General features: G+C 45.9%; 1 protein-coding gene across 3 annotated transcripts in view; it reads left to right on the top strand.

The window, feature by feature from the left end:
- Window positions 1-16,896, top strand: part of LOC119942542 (CREB binding protein) — a 211,747-nt gene that overhangs the window by 145,191 nt on the left and 49,660 nt on the right. For 2 of the 3 annotated variants that reach the window (XM_038763376.1, XM_038763375.1), the window contains exons 13-16: window positions 288-476; window positions 6,445-6,864; window positions 7,690-7,869; window positions 8,591-8,777. In XM_038763376.1, coding sequence (XP_038619304.1) covers window positions 288-476; window positions 6,445-6,864; window positions 7,690-7,869; window positions 8,591-8,777 — 976 coding nt within the window. The remainder of the gene's footprint in view (window positions 1-287; window positions 477-6,444; window positions 6,865-7,689; window positions 7,870-8,590; window positions 8,778-16,896) is intronic. The other variant, XM_038763377.1, reaches the window with a different exon arrangement.

Raw genomic sequence — 16,896 nt, 5'->3', positions numbered from 1 at the left:
TATCATTATTATTATTTTACGTGTCACGGAATGGGAAGGGTTTTAGAGAGCTCTACATCACAGGCCGTTGCTAACTTGTATCCATTCAGGGAGCAGAGTGAGAACATTTACCTGTTGAACAGTAACCATTTTCCCCTTCCTGTCTACAAAAAGCTCATTGATTTGCATGGTTTACTCCACCCGTAGTTAAGCAGCCTGAACTTTTTCCTTTCCAGTTACATGATTTCGTTTCAGAATTTCAGTTTGGATTTTTCAATTTCATTCATTCATTATTTGTTTATTTGTAGATGGCAATGTCTCCTTCCCGAATGCCTCAACCACAGAACATGATGGGAGCTCATTCCAATAACATGATGGGTCAGGCTCCTACTCAGAACCAGTTCCTGCCTCAGAATCAGTTCCCAGCAGCCAGTGGTGCTATGAATGTGAACAGTGTAGGCATTGGTCAGTCAACAGCCCAGGCAGGAGTGTCACAGGTAGAATCCAGTTATAAAATTTGAGTTGTCTAAAAATGTCTAGTTCGCTCCTTCTAATTTCCTTCAGTCTCGCTTCTTTCACAGAGATTACTTTTCTAAAATACATTCATGTGTCTATAGTTTTTTTGCCTGACTTGTAACCATTTTGCCCTGCTCTTGGTGGGTCTTTAATGCAGAGTTTTGTCATTCCTTCTGAATTATGGAAAACCCCTCTATAGTTCACGCCGATTTTTGTCTCTAAGTGGTTTGAACCTTGAAATTGGGAGGAGGCTAAGAATGCACCAACGTCTGGGGAAGGCTGGGGCTAGCATTGAGCCTGGAGAATGTCGGATTGACAGATTAGGAAAAAGGGGAAGGTGCAGGCACCATTTAATCCATACCTCACCATTGTTGTTTTGTTTGGGTGTGCTTTTTCATATCTCTCATGAGCACTCACTACTTGCTTGCTGTTCCCCATATTTTCTCTTCTGGAAAATTCTTAAACGAAGGGCACCTGGGTTATTAGAGACACTAGTCAAAATGATCTCTTCATTCCTTTTTAAAATATTTCAATTAAAGTAGAATTAAGAGGATGTTTTCATTCATTTCCAATATTCTTTCTCTTCCACCGAGTTTTGGCAAATTTTCATTGTGTAGAAACGGACAGGGTGTCATTAAGATGGCCTTCCACTGTTCCGAAAAGAAGCACACGGGTCACTTTAAATTCCAGAATTCTCCCATTAACGTGTTTTGTTGAAAGGGGTGTCTGTGGATTTGAAGAGCTGATTTGACTCAGTTCTTCCTATCATATCAGGAGATGGCAGGTCTGCCTGCCCCCCTGGCTCAAATGCAACGGGGGGCAAAGCACTGTCTGCCATTCCACAACTAGCCCAGCTCCAAACCAGTTAGATCCCAATGTGACCTCAAGAACAATGGTATGTGGGGGATCACCGACTATTCATGGAGCCCTCTGGACCCTGGTAAAAACTACCAAGGCAGGGGGCTTTTGCCTTTTCATAGGTTAAACCTTCCCCCTCAGACAGAATATCTCCCTCCCTGGAGGCTGGAAGGTCTTAGCGCCTGGTCCTCCACGAGCTTCAAAAGTTTATCATTCCCAAGCAGAACCACTTCTCTTCCCTGGGAGGACCTCGGTTGGGAAGTGCACTGTTGTGGAAGAATTGCCTTAAGAGCTGAATTTCTGCTCACCCATCCCAAATAGGTAACACCCATGTTCTTGTAGAATCCCACGTTGAGGAAAACTCACGATGTAACACTCACGGTTGCTGACGCCAGTTGCATGCACAGTGGTGCCCGCGCACAAGCTGTTTCTCTGGTCTCCTGCTGAGTCCAAACAGGCTCATGCTGTCGAGAAAACGTTCCCTAATTCCCTGATAGCATTTTACCTAAAAATTTTGAAGTGAAAACAAGCGCTATGGCAGACTGAGACTGTTAAGTTCTGTTTTCCCTGAAGCAGGACAATTCTCCGGGACTGGCTAGTCATTTACTTAGGGTAAAGGGAGATTGCCTTTCTTCTACCCTAATGGGACCACAAACAAATCTCTCCTTTATACTAAAAAAAAAAAAAAGTCACGGATGGCATTCCTCCATTGGTGTGCAGGTGCTTATAAAGGCAAATGTTTGGCCCCCAAAGCCCCAACCACCTTCTTCATGCACCAGACCACCACTCCCCATGTGCAGTCACGACTGGCACTAGCAGAGCCTTGCACTCTGTACTCGGGCCTCTCTGTGGGATGAGTCTGTCAAAGCTTCTGCTCAAAAAGGGCCACTCCTTTTCAGTTGCAGGGTGCCATCTGGTCAGTTGGCCTCAACTCCCAGTTTTCAGCTGAGATGTATTGTCTGCAGCTTTGTTTTACTGTGCCCTTAAAATGTTTCCCCTGCCGCTCTTGTTTTTGCTTGCCCAATTTCAACTCACTGCTAGGCAGCTGTTTGGATATCCTGTGGCCAGACCCCTCACATAATGGTCTAGCAGAGCTGCGTAGAGTTGAGAGTCACTCTTTTAATGCTAGAAGACCAACTCTGTTCCAGGATTTTTTCAGTTGGCAATCCGGCCTTGCCATTTAATGTTGAGTATGCCTCATGAGCGACGCTGATGGAACTGCCAAGGAATTAGATAGACGTCTGCGAAATGGCCAGATTTCACAACCATTGACAAGGTTAGACAGCACTACCGCTCTGTATTGGTTCGGAGCAAAATACCACATTGCCTCGTCACTCTAACGACGTGCTGGCCTTGTTGATTCCATATTCTACTTCTTGGTTTATCATCATGTCCTCCTGTCTTTGGTCTAGGTGCTTCTCAGCCAACAGAGTCCTATGACAGTGCTCACCTTATGTTCCCAATGTCGATCTTTGGTTGCATGTAGGATTTCCTTGGTGCAATCAGATACGTCTTTTTTTTGACAGACTTATGACAGCCCATAGCGCCTCAGTGGTTTGGCAGAGCGGTTTACAATTATTTGCAGGTCTTCTCGACTTTTTCCCAGCGCGGTCATCTGTGTAGAGCAAGTCTTGAATGACATTCTCTCGAACGTTGGTTGATACTCGTAGCGTGTCGAAAAACCTTTCGGTCTAAGCCGAAACATGTCCTAATGCCAGTGTTCCTGTCTCTTGCCGTGTCCTCCAGCATGACTGCATAGAATATTCATTGAACAGAACTGAGCCCCCCATCAATCATTTGTATTTATTGAGGACTTACTAAGTGCAGAGCATCATACTTACTAAGCACTTGGGAGAGTACAGTTGTAACAGAATTGGTGGACACATTCCCTGCCCCATACTCATCTTCCCATCATTACCCAATTGGTGATGGGGAATGCATGAAGCAGCCCATCCCCAGCTCTGCTTCTCAGCCATGTGTCCTGAAACAGGCTCAAAATCTCTATGAGCCCCTTGAGGAAGTCAAGCAATTTCTACTATCCTAATCCCCTTGTGATGTCAGATGTTTTCATCGAGTCTGTGAGACCTATAAAAAGCTGTATGGAAGTCTTAGCATGTTCCCTACACTTCTCATGTATGTGACGGGCTGCAAAGATCATCCCTCTGTCTCTCTGCTCCGAAGCCACATTGTGATTTCAGGAGCGTGCGATCAACAACAGTCTTCAGCATCCAGTCCAGAAGGACTGTAATTATCTATCAGTGAGGAGTAGTTAGTAGTAGTAGTATTAACTGACAACAGTGATAATGATATTTACGAAGTGCTTGCTGTGTGTCCAAGCTCCGTGTAGTAAGTGCTGAATAATCAGATTGTACGTAGTCCCCTTCCCACTCCGGGCTCACAAAGTGAGGGGAACTTAGTATCTCATCCTCATCTTACAGTTGAAGGAATTGAGGCCCAGGGAGGTTAAGGGACTTGGCTCAAGATCACACAGCGGGCCAGTGGCAGAGCTGGAATTAGAACCCGCACTTAGAAACCCAGGTCTCCCAACTCCGAATCCCATGCTTTGTCCAGAAGTGGCCAACAGCTGCCTCTCTCTGATTTTGCCTCTTCCTCTTAAAGATGGAGTTAATGGAAGTATTTTTGAGATCCTGTGGCCTTTCCTCAGTGCCCTATACGATAAGTTATTAAGCAGAATGTTTCCCCCAGATTTATAGATGCCATTGGGTCCAGGTGTGCTGTCATTTTTCGAGCTTGGACTGCCGTAGGGATTTCCACAATTGTTGAGGCAAGTCTCCTGCCTTTTCCAGAAAGATATTCCATGGTTTGTTGGGCTTCTTCAGTAGTAGAGGGTTGCATGTTGGAGACTCTTTAAGTGGTAATACCATCTCTTCAGCATTCTTTCCTTGCCTCTGATGAGGCAGAAGCTATTTTTTATTCTTCAGAGGTGCTCTTGTAGCATGTACAGGACCATATGACTTCTTTATTGATGACTAGAGAAGTTCTTGTTCTGCTGGATGGTTTTCATGGCTTCATTTGAAGTGACAGTCTTTTAGAGTAGTTCTTGTGTCCCGTCAGATTTCACGTATCTGCTCTTGACTCCTATTTTTGTTTTTTTGTTTTTTTAAAAACCTGACCATTTGTGGACTATGTCCAACATGATTACCTCGTATCTACCCCACTGCTTAGAACAGTGCCTGGCATATAGTAAACACTTAACAAATATCTTTTTTTTTAAGTCTATACTTAGACTGTGAACCCTATGTGGGATGGGGACTCTATCCAACCTAATTAACCTGTTCGTACCCTGGCTGTTAGAACAAGTGTTTGACGCATAGTAGCTAATTAACACATCTCCCCCCCCCCCCCATTTTTTTTAAAGTAGATTTCTTCCATGTCCCATTTCACACTTGATAGATTGCTTAAATCCTGTCGCCATGATCATGGGGCCTTATTTTGCCATGTCCACCAGGGGATGTTGCTTCGGTTTGGTCCCCTCCTCTGGAATCCAAGAACTCTTCTTTATCTTCGGCTTTCTTCGGGTACTTGACCCTCTGAGCCATCTCCGAACAAGCCATCGTCTTGCTTTTTTACCCCTGGGATCATCCTGGTGCTTTAGTTGAACTCCTTCCCTGTAAGGAAAACTCCAAGCCCTAGCCCCAGAACACCTTTTCCTGCCCCTAGAAGCATGATGATAGCTCCACATTTTTGTCTTCTGATGAATGTTCAGTCCCAGACAGGGTAATAACTGCTGCAGCTCTATTAAACCCCGTGAGGCCATTTGTTGAGGGGCCATGCCATTCCTGGGCCACCAGTCTGTGGCCATTACTCAAGTGGTAGCAGCTCTCAGTGAAGCTATCCCACTTGGGGACAGGTGCGACTTGGCTAGTGGCAGCAGCAACATGGTGAGTACCCTCTTTCCTGCTCTCTCTCCCTTTTCCTTTCCCCCACTGCTTTCCCTTTCCTTCACCCTTCCTCTCTCTTTACTTCCTCATTTTTTCCCTCCTTTCCCCTTCCTGCATCTTCCCTTCTTCCCCCTCGTCATCTTCCAACTCTTCTCCCCACTTGCCCCCTTCTGACTCTGAGCCTTTTAAGCCCCGACTGGGTTCAGGACCCCAGTTTTTTTCCGTTGCCTATTATTTTTCCAACCAAGAATGAATATCTGTACTTATACAATAAGATGTTGATGTGTTGTGATTTGTTTTGTGTGTGTGTGTGTGTGCTTGTGTGAACGCACACCCTCCTGACTTAAGGACCCTTGTCAAACTTTAACCACACTCTTTGGATCCATAGTCTAAATTTTGCACATCTTGAAAAGCAGCTGTCTACCAAGAAGATTACACCTGCAAATGTGAATGGATAAATTAGATGCTAACTCGATTCAGCCCACATTTGTCTTTAAAACGAATGGAATTGATGTAATTCTGAAGTTCTGTCATTCATTGTATATTGTACTTTTGATATTCAGTGCTGAAATTGTCTTCTAAACATCATTTTACATGCAGAGATTAAGCCGAGTCATTTTTCTCATCAGTGAGCAGAAAGGTTTTATGGAGGAAAATGTCTCTAGGCACATGTGAATGATTAAAGTGTCTGGAGATTCGGTTACAATGTAGTTCTGTTAAAATTTATTAGATAGGGTATAGGAAACCACAAGAGTCCCCCATCTTTCACGCTCCGGACTCTTCCCCCGCCCCCCCCTCCAAAAAAAAAGACTTCATCAGCCCTGGCCACGGAAGATGCAGACCCAGCCAAGGAACCACAGGCATCGCTGCTTTTGACTCCAAGACTTAATTGTGCTTGTATATTTCACACGTTAAACTTGGCTGCCAGGCCCGGAGATTTGGCTCCATTGTTTCCTCAAATATGTCTCTGACGTGGCAGAGTGTAAGAGCCCGCAGAGAATTTTGGAACAAATCTATTGATTGCTATCTAAAGGATATAATTCCATTAGTACCCGTCCGTCAGCGGCGGGAGCGTTTTGTTTCGTAGTGCAGCTTGCATGACAGTCTCTGAAAGAGTTGCTGTGCTTTCCAAGGATTTCGAGAGTGATTTTACAAGTCCCGTGGGGGATTTTGTTTTGTACTTTTCTAGCAAGGACAGGTTCCCAGTGCTGCTCTTCCTAACTCACTGAATATGCTGGGGCCTCAGAGCGCTCAACTGCCTTGCCCCCCAGTGACTCAGTCTCCTCTGCATCAGACGCCACCTCCCATCTCCACCACGCCGGGCATACCACCTATCCAGCACCAGACCCCGCCTGGAATGACGCCCCCTCAGCCCGCAGCGCCTACCCAGCCCTCGACTCCGGTGTCTTCTTCGGGACAAACTCCTACGCCAACACCGGGCTCGGTACCCAATGCCACCCAGACCCAAAGCACACCCACGGTGCAGGCGGCCGCTCAGGCCCAAGTCACCCCTCAGCCTCAGACCCCGGTTCCAGCTCAGTCTGTGCCCACCCCACAGCCAGCTCCGCAACAGCCGACGTCGGTGCAGGCCCAGGCTCCTGGCACTCCGGTGAGCTTGTTGGCATTTACGAGTTGATCAACAACTGCAAATCGTTCCGTGGGAAAAATATCTTGAGAGGTGCAGGGTCATTGAGAAGTTACAGAACCAGAGCCTTTCCACGGGAGCGGTAGATTTATGTATTTGTGTGGGAGACAGTGAACAAAAACGGGCTTTTGAAAGAAAAAAAAGGTCAAGTGCATCATTTTTGTTTTTATTTAGACGTAAGTCGCCGAAATTGTGGAATGCTTGTACTTGTCCTGCTCCTTTGTAACTGAACACTAAGTTAGACTCCGTTCTTCACTCTACTGCTTTTCTGCTCCGTGGCCTTGGACCAATTACTTAATCCTCTGTGCTCAATTTTCCTGTCTGTAAAATGGAGACAGTGCTGTGTGTCAGAGATACTGACATGAGGTTGGGCATTGTAGATAACCAACCTTTTGTCGTTTGCAGAGGGCAAAGGAATGCTTCATTAATTTGATTTCTGATTACCAATCAACAGCAGTATAGTCTAATAGAAATAGTACCTCCTGGAGGGGAGTTGGTGTGGGAGTCAAGTGAACTGAATTTGAGTTCAGGCTCTGCCACTGGCTTGCACATGACCTTAGGAAGATCACTGAACTGCTCTGTGCCTTTGTTTCTTCACCTGTACAATGGGGCTTAGTTATCGGCCTTCCCTACCTTTTAGAACTTGAGACCGCGTGTGGGACTGGAACTGTGTCTGATCTGACTGTCATCTATCGAACTCTGGCCCTTAGCCTGGTGCGTGGCATACGGTAAATGCTTAATAAACACCCTAATTGGAAAAATAATACCTGTGTTCCCTCGGCACCCCAGCTCTCCCAGGCCACAGCTAGTATCGACAACCGGGTGCCTACTCCTGCCTCTGTGACCAGCGCTGAAACCAACTCCCAGCAGCCAGGCCCTGATGCACCAATGCTGGAAATCAAACCAGAAAACAAAACTGAGGATGCCGAACCCGATCCTGCTGAAACCAAAGTAGAGCCTAGAACAGAGGTGAGTCACTTGCATACGGTGCAGTATGGAAGTCAGCGTAGGATAAATGCTTGTTGTCGTAAATCGGGTCCGACTCGGGGTTTAAAAGATATTAGACGTAGTGATTTTAGTTCAGAATGTCGCCCGGCTCTGCTGTCAGGGTTCTGTTGCTCATCATCCTGTGGCACGTTATTTCTGTGCTGATGTGTTTGCGGGACTAGAGACCGTTTTCCGACTACTAGTAGATCAATCAATCAATCAATCAATCAATCAATCGTATTTATTGAGCGCTTACTATGTGCAGAGCACTGTACTAAGCGCTTGGGAAGTACAAATTGGCAACACATAGAGACAGTCCCTACCCAACAGTGGGCTCACAGTCTAAAAGGGGGACACAGAGAACAAAACCAAACATACCAACAAAATAAAATAAATAGGATAGATATGTACAAGTAAAATAAATAAATAAATAAATAGAGTAATAAATATGTACAACCATATATACATATATACAGGTGCTGTGGGGAAGGGAAGGAGGTAAGATGGGGTGGATGGAGAGGGGGGCGAGGGGGAGAGGAAGGAAGGGGCTCAGTCTGGGAAGGCCTCCTGGAGGAGGTGAGCTCTCAGCAGGGCCTTGAAGGGAGGAAGAGAGCTAGCTTGGCGGATGGGCAGAGTAGATGAGCTGGGGAGTCCTTAGAGAGCCCAAACCCTTATTCTTATCATCCTGTTTCTCTCCCTGTAGCTGGAAGAGGATTTACAAAGATCTTCCCAAGTCAAAGAAGAAACTGATGTAACAGAGACAAAGCAGGAGCCAATGGAAGTGGAAGAAAAGAAACCTGAAGTTAAAGTAGAACCTAAAGAGGAGGAGGAGAATAGCACTAATGGCACGACCTCCCAGTCTACGTCACCTTCTCAGCCTCGTAAAAAAAGTATTTAGATTTCTTTTTTGGTTCATTCAACTTGATTTTCCTTAGAACTGCAAGAGTGAGACTAAAGCAAATGTCACTCGCCTTCCTTTTCCTACTGTTTGCATTGTTGTTTTACCGTCTAATGTGCCACAGAGAGTGAACTACTCAGAGGTTCCTTGTTAATAGGGCAAACGGGAGACCCTGCATAAAGCCAAACTGGTTGAAAAGAGGTGTTTCTGATTTCCATCCAATCCCTGACCCAGTCTGACTCCCGGCAGCCCTTTAGACAAGCACGGCACCTCTCGCGAGGTTGCCTAAGAACAACCCAGTTGGTTTATCACAAGCTTACTTGAGACTTTCTCAGCTCTGATATGCGGTTCGAAAAGCGAAAATTGTGGCTCATTTAGGGCTCGAATAAGTAGCTCGTCCAGATGCGGAACTCAACTCCTACCCCCAGAAACCAACACCCTGTGGAACAAAGTAAATGTAAAGTTGTAGATCTCAGAAATTTCAACCGTTTTCTCGTATTGAAAACGTAACTGTTTTTTGATGATGGTGGTGATGATGGCAAGTTAGCAAAACTGACTGACTAATTTTATAAAGAAATACCCACTTCTGGTTTTGCATCAGGTAAAAGTACCTAGTGGCAGCTTTTGAGCCAGCAATAACTCTGAGAGGGTCTGATGGAGTTTTTCACTTCTCTTTGCCACTCCATCTCCAACAGATGCTTGGTTTGTTGCCTCTTTGCCTCCTTGATCTCACCTCATTTTTTTTAGTTTTGGTTCAGTATTCTATTCGTGATATTTGTTGAACTATTAGTGAGTGCGAAGCATAGCACTAAGCATCTGAGGGTTGTACCAGAAGTAAAACAATGGCCCCTTCCCTCTGTGGACTTTGGCCCAATGGTTGCCAAATTCCCATGATGTTTTCAATCAGAGTTTGTCATTTGCAAATCCTAGAGGTATTCCAAAGCCCTAGAGTGGTTTAACAATATGGCAGACGATGGAGACCAGTAGTGGCAACTTCAGAGAGCCCAGGAAGAAGCAGGGCAACAGGAGAGCAATTAATAAGAGAGTTCCTCCAATCTATCATTCAGTAGTAATAATAATAATTAGTAATTATGGTATTTGTTCAGCGCTTCTATCTGCCAGGCACTGTACTAAGTGCTGGGGTGGATACAAGCAGATCAAGTTGGACACAGTCCCTTTCCCACGTGGGGTTCACATTGATTGAGTGTGTCCTTTGTACGCCGTACAGAGCGCTAGAGGAAGTACAGTAAAATTAGTAGACATGGATTTCTGCCCTCCAGTAGCTTCCCATCAACCTGGGGAGACAGACTAAAATTAATTATAGTGCTGAGGGAAAAGGAAAAGGGGATAGGTACCTGAGTTGGTGCTTTTGTCATCAGGAAAGATCAATTAATCGATGGTATTTATTGAACATATAACTGTATGCAGAGCACTCCACTAAGCATTTGGGAGAATGCAGTATAGAGTACAATAGAGTTGATAGACGTGTTTCCTGGCCTCATGTAAGATATGTTCAGAAGTGCTGCAGTGGAGCGTAAATGCTGACGAGGCAAAAAGGGGTGATACCAGCAGTGGAGTTGAGAAATGAACCCAGGAAGCCTCCTTTATAGGATGTGGTTTCAAAAGGGCCTTCCTTAGGGCCCCAGACTCTGAGCCACAGAAGAACAGTTCATTTTGTCACCCGCTGCTGCTCTGTGCTCCAGCAAAAGTCTGGCTGGCACCACAACACATGCAGGGAGGCGGGTGCCAAGTGAGCGGAAGCAAGGGTTGCGGGAAGGACATGGGACGAGTGAGGTAAATGAGCTGGAAGAGGACTTCAGGATTGAAGGTTAAGATTAAAGGCCAAATTTCATTTTCAAAGGTGGAGAATATCTGGCTTAATTGATTGTACAAAATACCCAATGCCTAGTAGAGTTCTCATTATCGGGCACTGTGCTCTAGGACCTAGCTCCGTGCTTGGCATAAGGTTGGCACTTAAGAGCTATGGATGATACTGACCATTCACTTCGTTCACTGACCTGTAGGAACTTCATTCTGAGGCATCTTGACCCCCACCTCCATACTAAATATTCATCACATTAATCCAGTAGGTGGATTATTTTCAGAATGAAAAGGCTGGATCTCATTCACAGACTCAGGAAGCTTAGAGGAGAGCTTGGAAGAAGAGGAAAAAGACTGTGGGGGGAGGAGGAGGCGGAGGAAGAGCAAAGATAGGATCAGAATGCCTGGCCAAAAGCAATCATTTTTCCAGTGACATTTGGAATTTCCACTCCTTTCCTGGATTGTATCAGTCTTTAGTCAATGTACAGTTCCTCAATTAAATGCAGAACTCTTGAGCTTCATGTTTTCTTTCTGCTTCTTTCCTCTTCCATGCAAGCTGTCAACTCTTGCTGAGGAACTGAATAGCATTGAATCAAAGACTAATAGAGACGGAAGGGATCTCAGGAGAGGTTATCTGGGCCAATCCCCTGCCTTCAGGCAGGTAAATGGATGAACTATCCAGGAAAGATGGTTGTCTATTCTTTCCATTAATCATCTCCAGGAATGGTTCCTCCACAGCCTCTTTTGGGAGCTTTTTTCCTGTGTTTTATGAGACTGATTGCAGTAGAAATTTCTCCTGCTTGTATGTTAGCCTATCTCCTCTTTTCGGTCCTCGTTGAAAATGAAGCACAGCCCATCAGCGTCCTCCCCATAGAAACACCTTGTACTGAATTGCAATTATAAAGCCACCCTTTTGTTCTTCTCTTCTCTAGGCTAGGCAACCTCAATTCCTTTAGGACTTCCAAATTGGACCTTCTTTTCCCCACCTTTCAATCATTGTCCGTCCTCAGGATTGTTTCCAGTTTCCCCTTGTACTCTTTCAAGTGCCGTGATGAAAGCTAAATCTGAGTAGGCGCTCAATAAATACAGTCGACTGACTGACTGACATTCTAATAAAGAACCGAGCAGTGCTCACCTGGGGAATCTTAAAGTTTGGAATTCGCCTCCCTGCCAGCCTCCCTTGCCAACTCTCGCCTCACCTCCTTTGGAACCGGCTCTGAAAATGGTCCTGCGGTCGTAGCAGCACGTGCATCCCCCTGCCTTCCTTTCCCTGGTGTGATGTGAGAGTGGGAGAAGGGAGCCACTTCCTTGAACACTGGGCTACAAGTGTTAGAGAAAGCCCGGGCTGGGCTCCGTGGAGGCAGCCTGGTCTGGAGTCCACTCCAGCGTCAAAAGCAGAATCCAGATGGGCACTGGCTCTGTTATTGCCCAAGACTAAGGGTAGGAAGAGACCCAAATGGAAGCATTCAGTTCCAGGCCCGTATTGGGGCACGGGGGGTGGCAAGGAGGAGATACTAAAGGAAACAGACTCTTTTCCACGGCTCTCCTCAGCCTTTCGACCCAGTTTAGGGATGTCGAAGGAACATATTACAGAATTGAGAGGTATTAGAATCTGTGCCCAGGATGGCAACCATCTCATGGTTCCCCTTTTAGACTGTGAGCCCACTGTTGGGTAGGGACTGTCTCTATATGTTGCCAACTTGTACTTCCCAAGCACTTAGTACAGTGCTCTGCACACAGTAAGCGCTCAATAAATGCAATTGATGATGATGATGGTTCCTCCAAAAACCCTGTTGCCCCTGGCAGCGACAGATGGATACTTGTCTGGCATTTCTGCGGTTCATTCATTTATTCAGTTCCATTTATTGAGCACTTGCTGTGTGCACAGCATTGTACTAAGCACTTTGGGAGTGCAAATACAATAACTAACAGACACATTCCCTGCCCACAACAAGCTCACAGTCCAGAGGGTCTTCTACTTTCTCCTATACACTCAGCAGACTGTCTTCTGCCACACTAAAAATTGCTCCCAAACTTCCCTCTAAAGCCTAGTTTTCACCTCCATGCTGAGGCTCTCCTCCAGTCATTTAGAAAATCCAGTGATAATCTGAAAAGATCATTTTAGTTTCAATTTTCACCTGTTCTCCTACCACTCATCATCATCGTCAATCGTATTTATTGAGCGCTTACTGTGTGCAGAGCACTGTACTAAGCGCTTGGGAAGTACAAATTGGCAACATATGGAGACAGTCCCTACCCAACAGTGGGCTTTCACCAGAGCTATGGATGAATAGCAACCCCAAGTTTGTTTAATCTCCTTTCATTTCCGCAACAAACTCGTCCTGTGTGCCAAGCCCTGTGATAAGTATTGGGGTAGATACAGTGTAATCAGACATGGGCCCTGCCCCACGTGTGTTCACATTCGGTGGTTTTAATGAGTCGTGAATAGTGAAACAGTCACTATTGTGTGGGAGAGACACAATATATAATAAATCCAGAGTCAACTGTGTTTGGGAAGGTGTTGGAACAGACCTTCGGACAATTTTCAGATGACTAGAAAAGCTCAAGGGACAGGACATGGGACTTTTGGAAGAGCAGATGTTGTCGGTCCGATATCATTTCCTTTTTCAGAAAGACTGACAGGTCTTCAAGGCCAGAAATTAATTTGTACTTCATTAACGCTGTAATTCCATCCTCTGATAACTGTCATCAGTGAGTGAGGTAGATGTGTTCTGTGCTGTGTTTGTGTAGTTGTACCTCATATTCAACGAAGAAATCACTGACAGTGAAGAGCACCTATGAATGCCCGTATGGCTGAAAAGGCCAATGCGGGTTTCGCAGTCCCAGCCACACAGAAGGTTTACCCCTTGTTGTGGTGTTGTGCTTAAATGTCTGGCAGTGTTTTCTCTTTTGCCCCCTTGTCTCTTTCTCTAGGAGAAGCTTTTGCTTAAAGAGAGTCACTCCCTTCTTGTTGGCAGCATGCCATGCAGGTCCGTCCTCAGCAGTCGACTCCCAGTTTTCAGTTGGGATGCGGCATGGTCCGAGACTTTGTTCTTCCTGTTCTGTACTCCTGTTGAGGTGGTGCACAAAACTGACTGGAGGTTTTTGAATCCAAAAAAATAGTTGTTATTTTGCATTCATTCATTCATTCATTCAATCGTATTAATTGAGTGCTTAATGTGTGCAGAGCACTGTACTAAACGCTTGGGAAGTACAAGTTGGCAACATAAAGAGACGGTCCCTACCCAGCAGCGGGCCCACAGTCTAGAAGGGGGAGACAGACAACAAAACAAAACATATAAACCAAATAAAGTAAATAGAATAAATATGTACAAGTAAAATCAATCAATCAATCGTATTTATTGAGCGCTTATTGTGTGCAGAGCACTGTACTAAACGCTTGGGAAGTACAAGTTGGCAACATATAGAGACGGTCCCTACCCAGCAGCGGGCTCACAGTCTAGAAGGGGGAGACAGACAACAAAACAGAACATATAAACCAAATAAAGTAAATCAAATAAATATGTACAAGTAAAATCAATCAATCAATCGTATTTATTGAGCGCTTACTGTGTGCAGAGCACTGTACTAAGCGCTTGGGAAGTACAAGTTGTCAACGTATAGAGACGGCCCCTAACCAACAGTGGGCTCACAGTCTGGAAGGGGGAGACAGAGAACAAAACAAAACATATTAACAAAATAAAATAAGTGCAATAGATATGTACAAGTAAAATAAATACATAAACAGAGTAATAAATATGTACAAGCATATAAACATATATACAGGTGCTGTGGGGAAGGGAAGGAGGTAAGGCGGGGCGGTTCATTCAATTGTATTTATTGAGCACTTACTGTGTGCAGAGCACTGTACTAAGTGCTTGGGAAGTCCAAGTTGGCAACATCTAGAGACGGTCCCTACCCAACAGCGGGCTCACAGTCTAGAAGGGGGAGACAGACAGCAAAACAAAACATAAACCAAATAAAGTAAATAGAGTAAATATGTACAAGTAAAATCAATCAATCAATCAATCGTATTTATTGAGTGCTTACTGTGTGCAGAGCACTGTACTAAGCGCATGGGAAGTCCAAGTTGGCAACATATAGAGACAGTCCCTCCCCAACAGTGGGCTCACAGTCTAGAAGGGGGAGATAGAGAACAAAACCAAACATATTAACAAAATAAAATAAATAGAATAGATATGTACAAGTAAAATAAATACATGAATAGAGTAATAAATACGTACAAACATATATACATATATACAGGTGCTGTGGGGAAGGGAAGGAGGTAAGGCGGGGGGTTCATTCAATCGTATTTATTGAGCACCTACTGTGTGCAGAGCACTGTACTAAGCGCTTGGGAAGTCCAAGTTGACAACATATAGAGACGGTCCCTACCCAACAGCGGGTTCACAGTCTAGAAGGGGGAGACAGACAACAAAACAAAACATATAAACCAAATAAAATAAATAGAATAAATATGTACAAGTAAAATCAATCAATCAATCGTATTTATTGAGCGCTTACTGTGTGCAGAGCACTGTACTAAGCGTTTGGGAAGTACAAGTTGGCAACATATAGAGACAGTCCCTACCCAACAGTGGGCTCACAGTCTAGAAGGGGGAGACAGAGAACAAAACCAAACATATTAACAAAATAAAATAAATAGAATTGATATGTACAAGTAAAATAAATAAATAAAGAGTAATAAATATGTACCAACATATATACAGGTGCTGTGGGGAAGGGAAGGAGGTAAGACAGGGGGATGGGAGGGGGAGAGGAAGGAAGGGGCTCAGTCTGGGAAGGCCTCCTGGAGGAGGTGAGCTCTCAGTAGGGCCTTGAAGGGAGGAAGAGAGCTAGCTTGGCGGATGTGCGGAGGGAGGGCATTCCAGGCCAGAGGAAGGACGTGGGCCGGGGGTCGACGGGGGGACAGGCGGGAACGAGGCACAGTGAGGAGTTTAGCGGCAGAGGAGCGGAGGGTGCGGGCTGGGCTGGAGAAGGAGAGAAGGGAGGTGAGGTAGGAGGGGGCGAGGGGATGGACAGCCTTGAAGCCCAGGGTGAGGAGTTTTTGCCTGATGCGTAGGTTGATTGGTAGCCCTTTTGAGGAGGGGAATAACATGCCCAGAGCGTTTCTGCACAAAGGCGATCTGGGCAGCAGCGTGAAGTATGGATTGAAGTAGGGAGAGACAGGAGGATGGGAGATCAGAGAGGAGGCTGATGCAGTAGTCCAGACGGGATAGGATGAGAGCTTGAACGAGCAGGGTAGCGGTTTGGATGGAGAGGAAAGGGCGGATCTTGGCAGTGTTGCGCAGCTGAGACCGGCAGGGTTTGGTGACGGCTTGGATGTGAGGGGTGAATGAGAGAGCGGAGTCGAGGATGACTCCAAGGTTGCGGGCTTGTGAGACGGGAAGGATGGTAGTGCCGTCAACAGTGATGGGAAAGTCAGGGAGAGGGCAGGGTTTGGGAGGGAAGACAAGGAGTTCAGTCTTGGACATGTTGAGTTTTAGGTGGCGGGCAGACATCCAGATGGAGATGTCCTGAAGGCAGGAGGAGATATGAGCCTGGAGGGAGGGGGAGAGAGCAGGGGCAGAGATGTAGATCTAGGTGTCATCAGCGTAGAGATGATAGTTGAAGCCGTGGGAGCGAATGAGGTCACCAGGGGAGTGCGTGTAGATTGAGAACAGAAAAGTACCGAGAACTGAACTTTGGGTAACCCCCACAGTAAGGGTATGGGAGGGGAAGGAGGGGCCTGCAAAAGAGACTGAAAATGAATGACTGGAGAGATAAGAGGAGAACCGGGAGAGGACGGAGTCTGTGAAGCCAAGGTCGGATAGCGTGTTGAGGAGAAGGGGGTGGTCCACAGTGTCGAAGGCAGCTGAGAGGTCGAGGAGGATTAGGACAGAGTATGAGCCGTTGGATTTGGCAAGCAGGAGGTCATTGGTGACCTTTGAGAGGGCAGTTTCCGTGGAATGTAGGGGACGGAAGCCAGACTGGAGGGGGTCGAGGAGAGAGTTGGCGTTGAGGAATTCGAGGCAGCGCGTGTAGACAACTCGTTCAAGGAGTTTGGAAAGGAATGGTAGGAGGGATATGGGGCGATAACTAGAAGGTGAGGTGGGGTCAAGAGAGGGTTTTTTTAGGATGGGAGAGACATGGGCATGTTTGAAGGCAGAGGGGAAGGAACCAGTGGAGAGTGAGCGGTTGAAGATGGAAGTTAAGGAGGGGAGAAGGGATGGAGCGAGAGATTTCATGAGATGAGAGGGAATGGGGTTGGAAGCACATAAAGAGTA

This window comes from Tachyglossus aculeatus, chromosome 21 (genome assembly GCF_015852505.1).
Source record: "Tachyglossus aculeatus isolate mTacAcu1 chromosome 21, mTacAcu1.pri, whole genome shotgun sequence".
NCBI classification, from domain to species: Eukaryota; Metazoa; Chordata; class Mammalia; order Monotremata; family Tachyglossidae; genus Tachyglossus; species Tachyglossus aculeatus.
The sequence above is the reverse complement of the archived record's forward strand: the minus strand, read 5'-3'. Positions and strand labels throughout refer to the sequence as shown.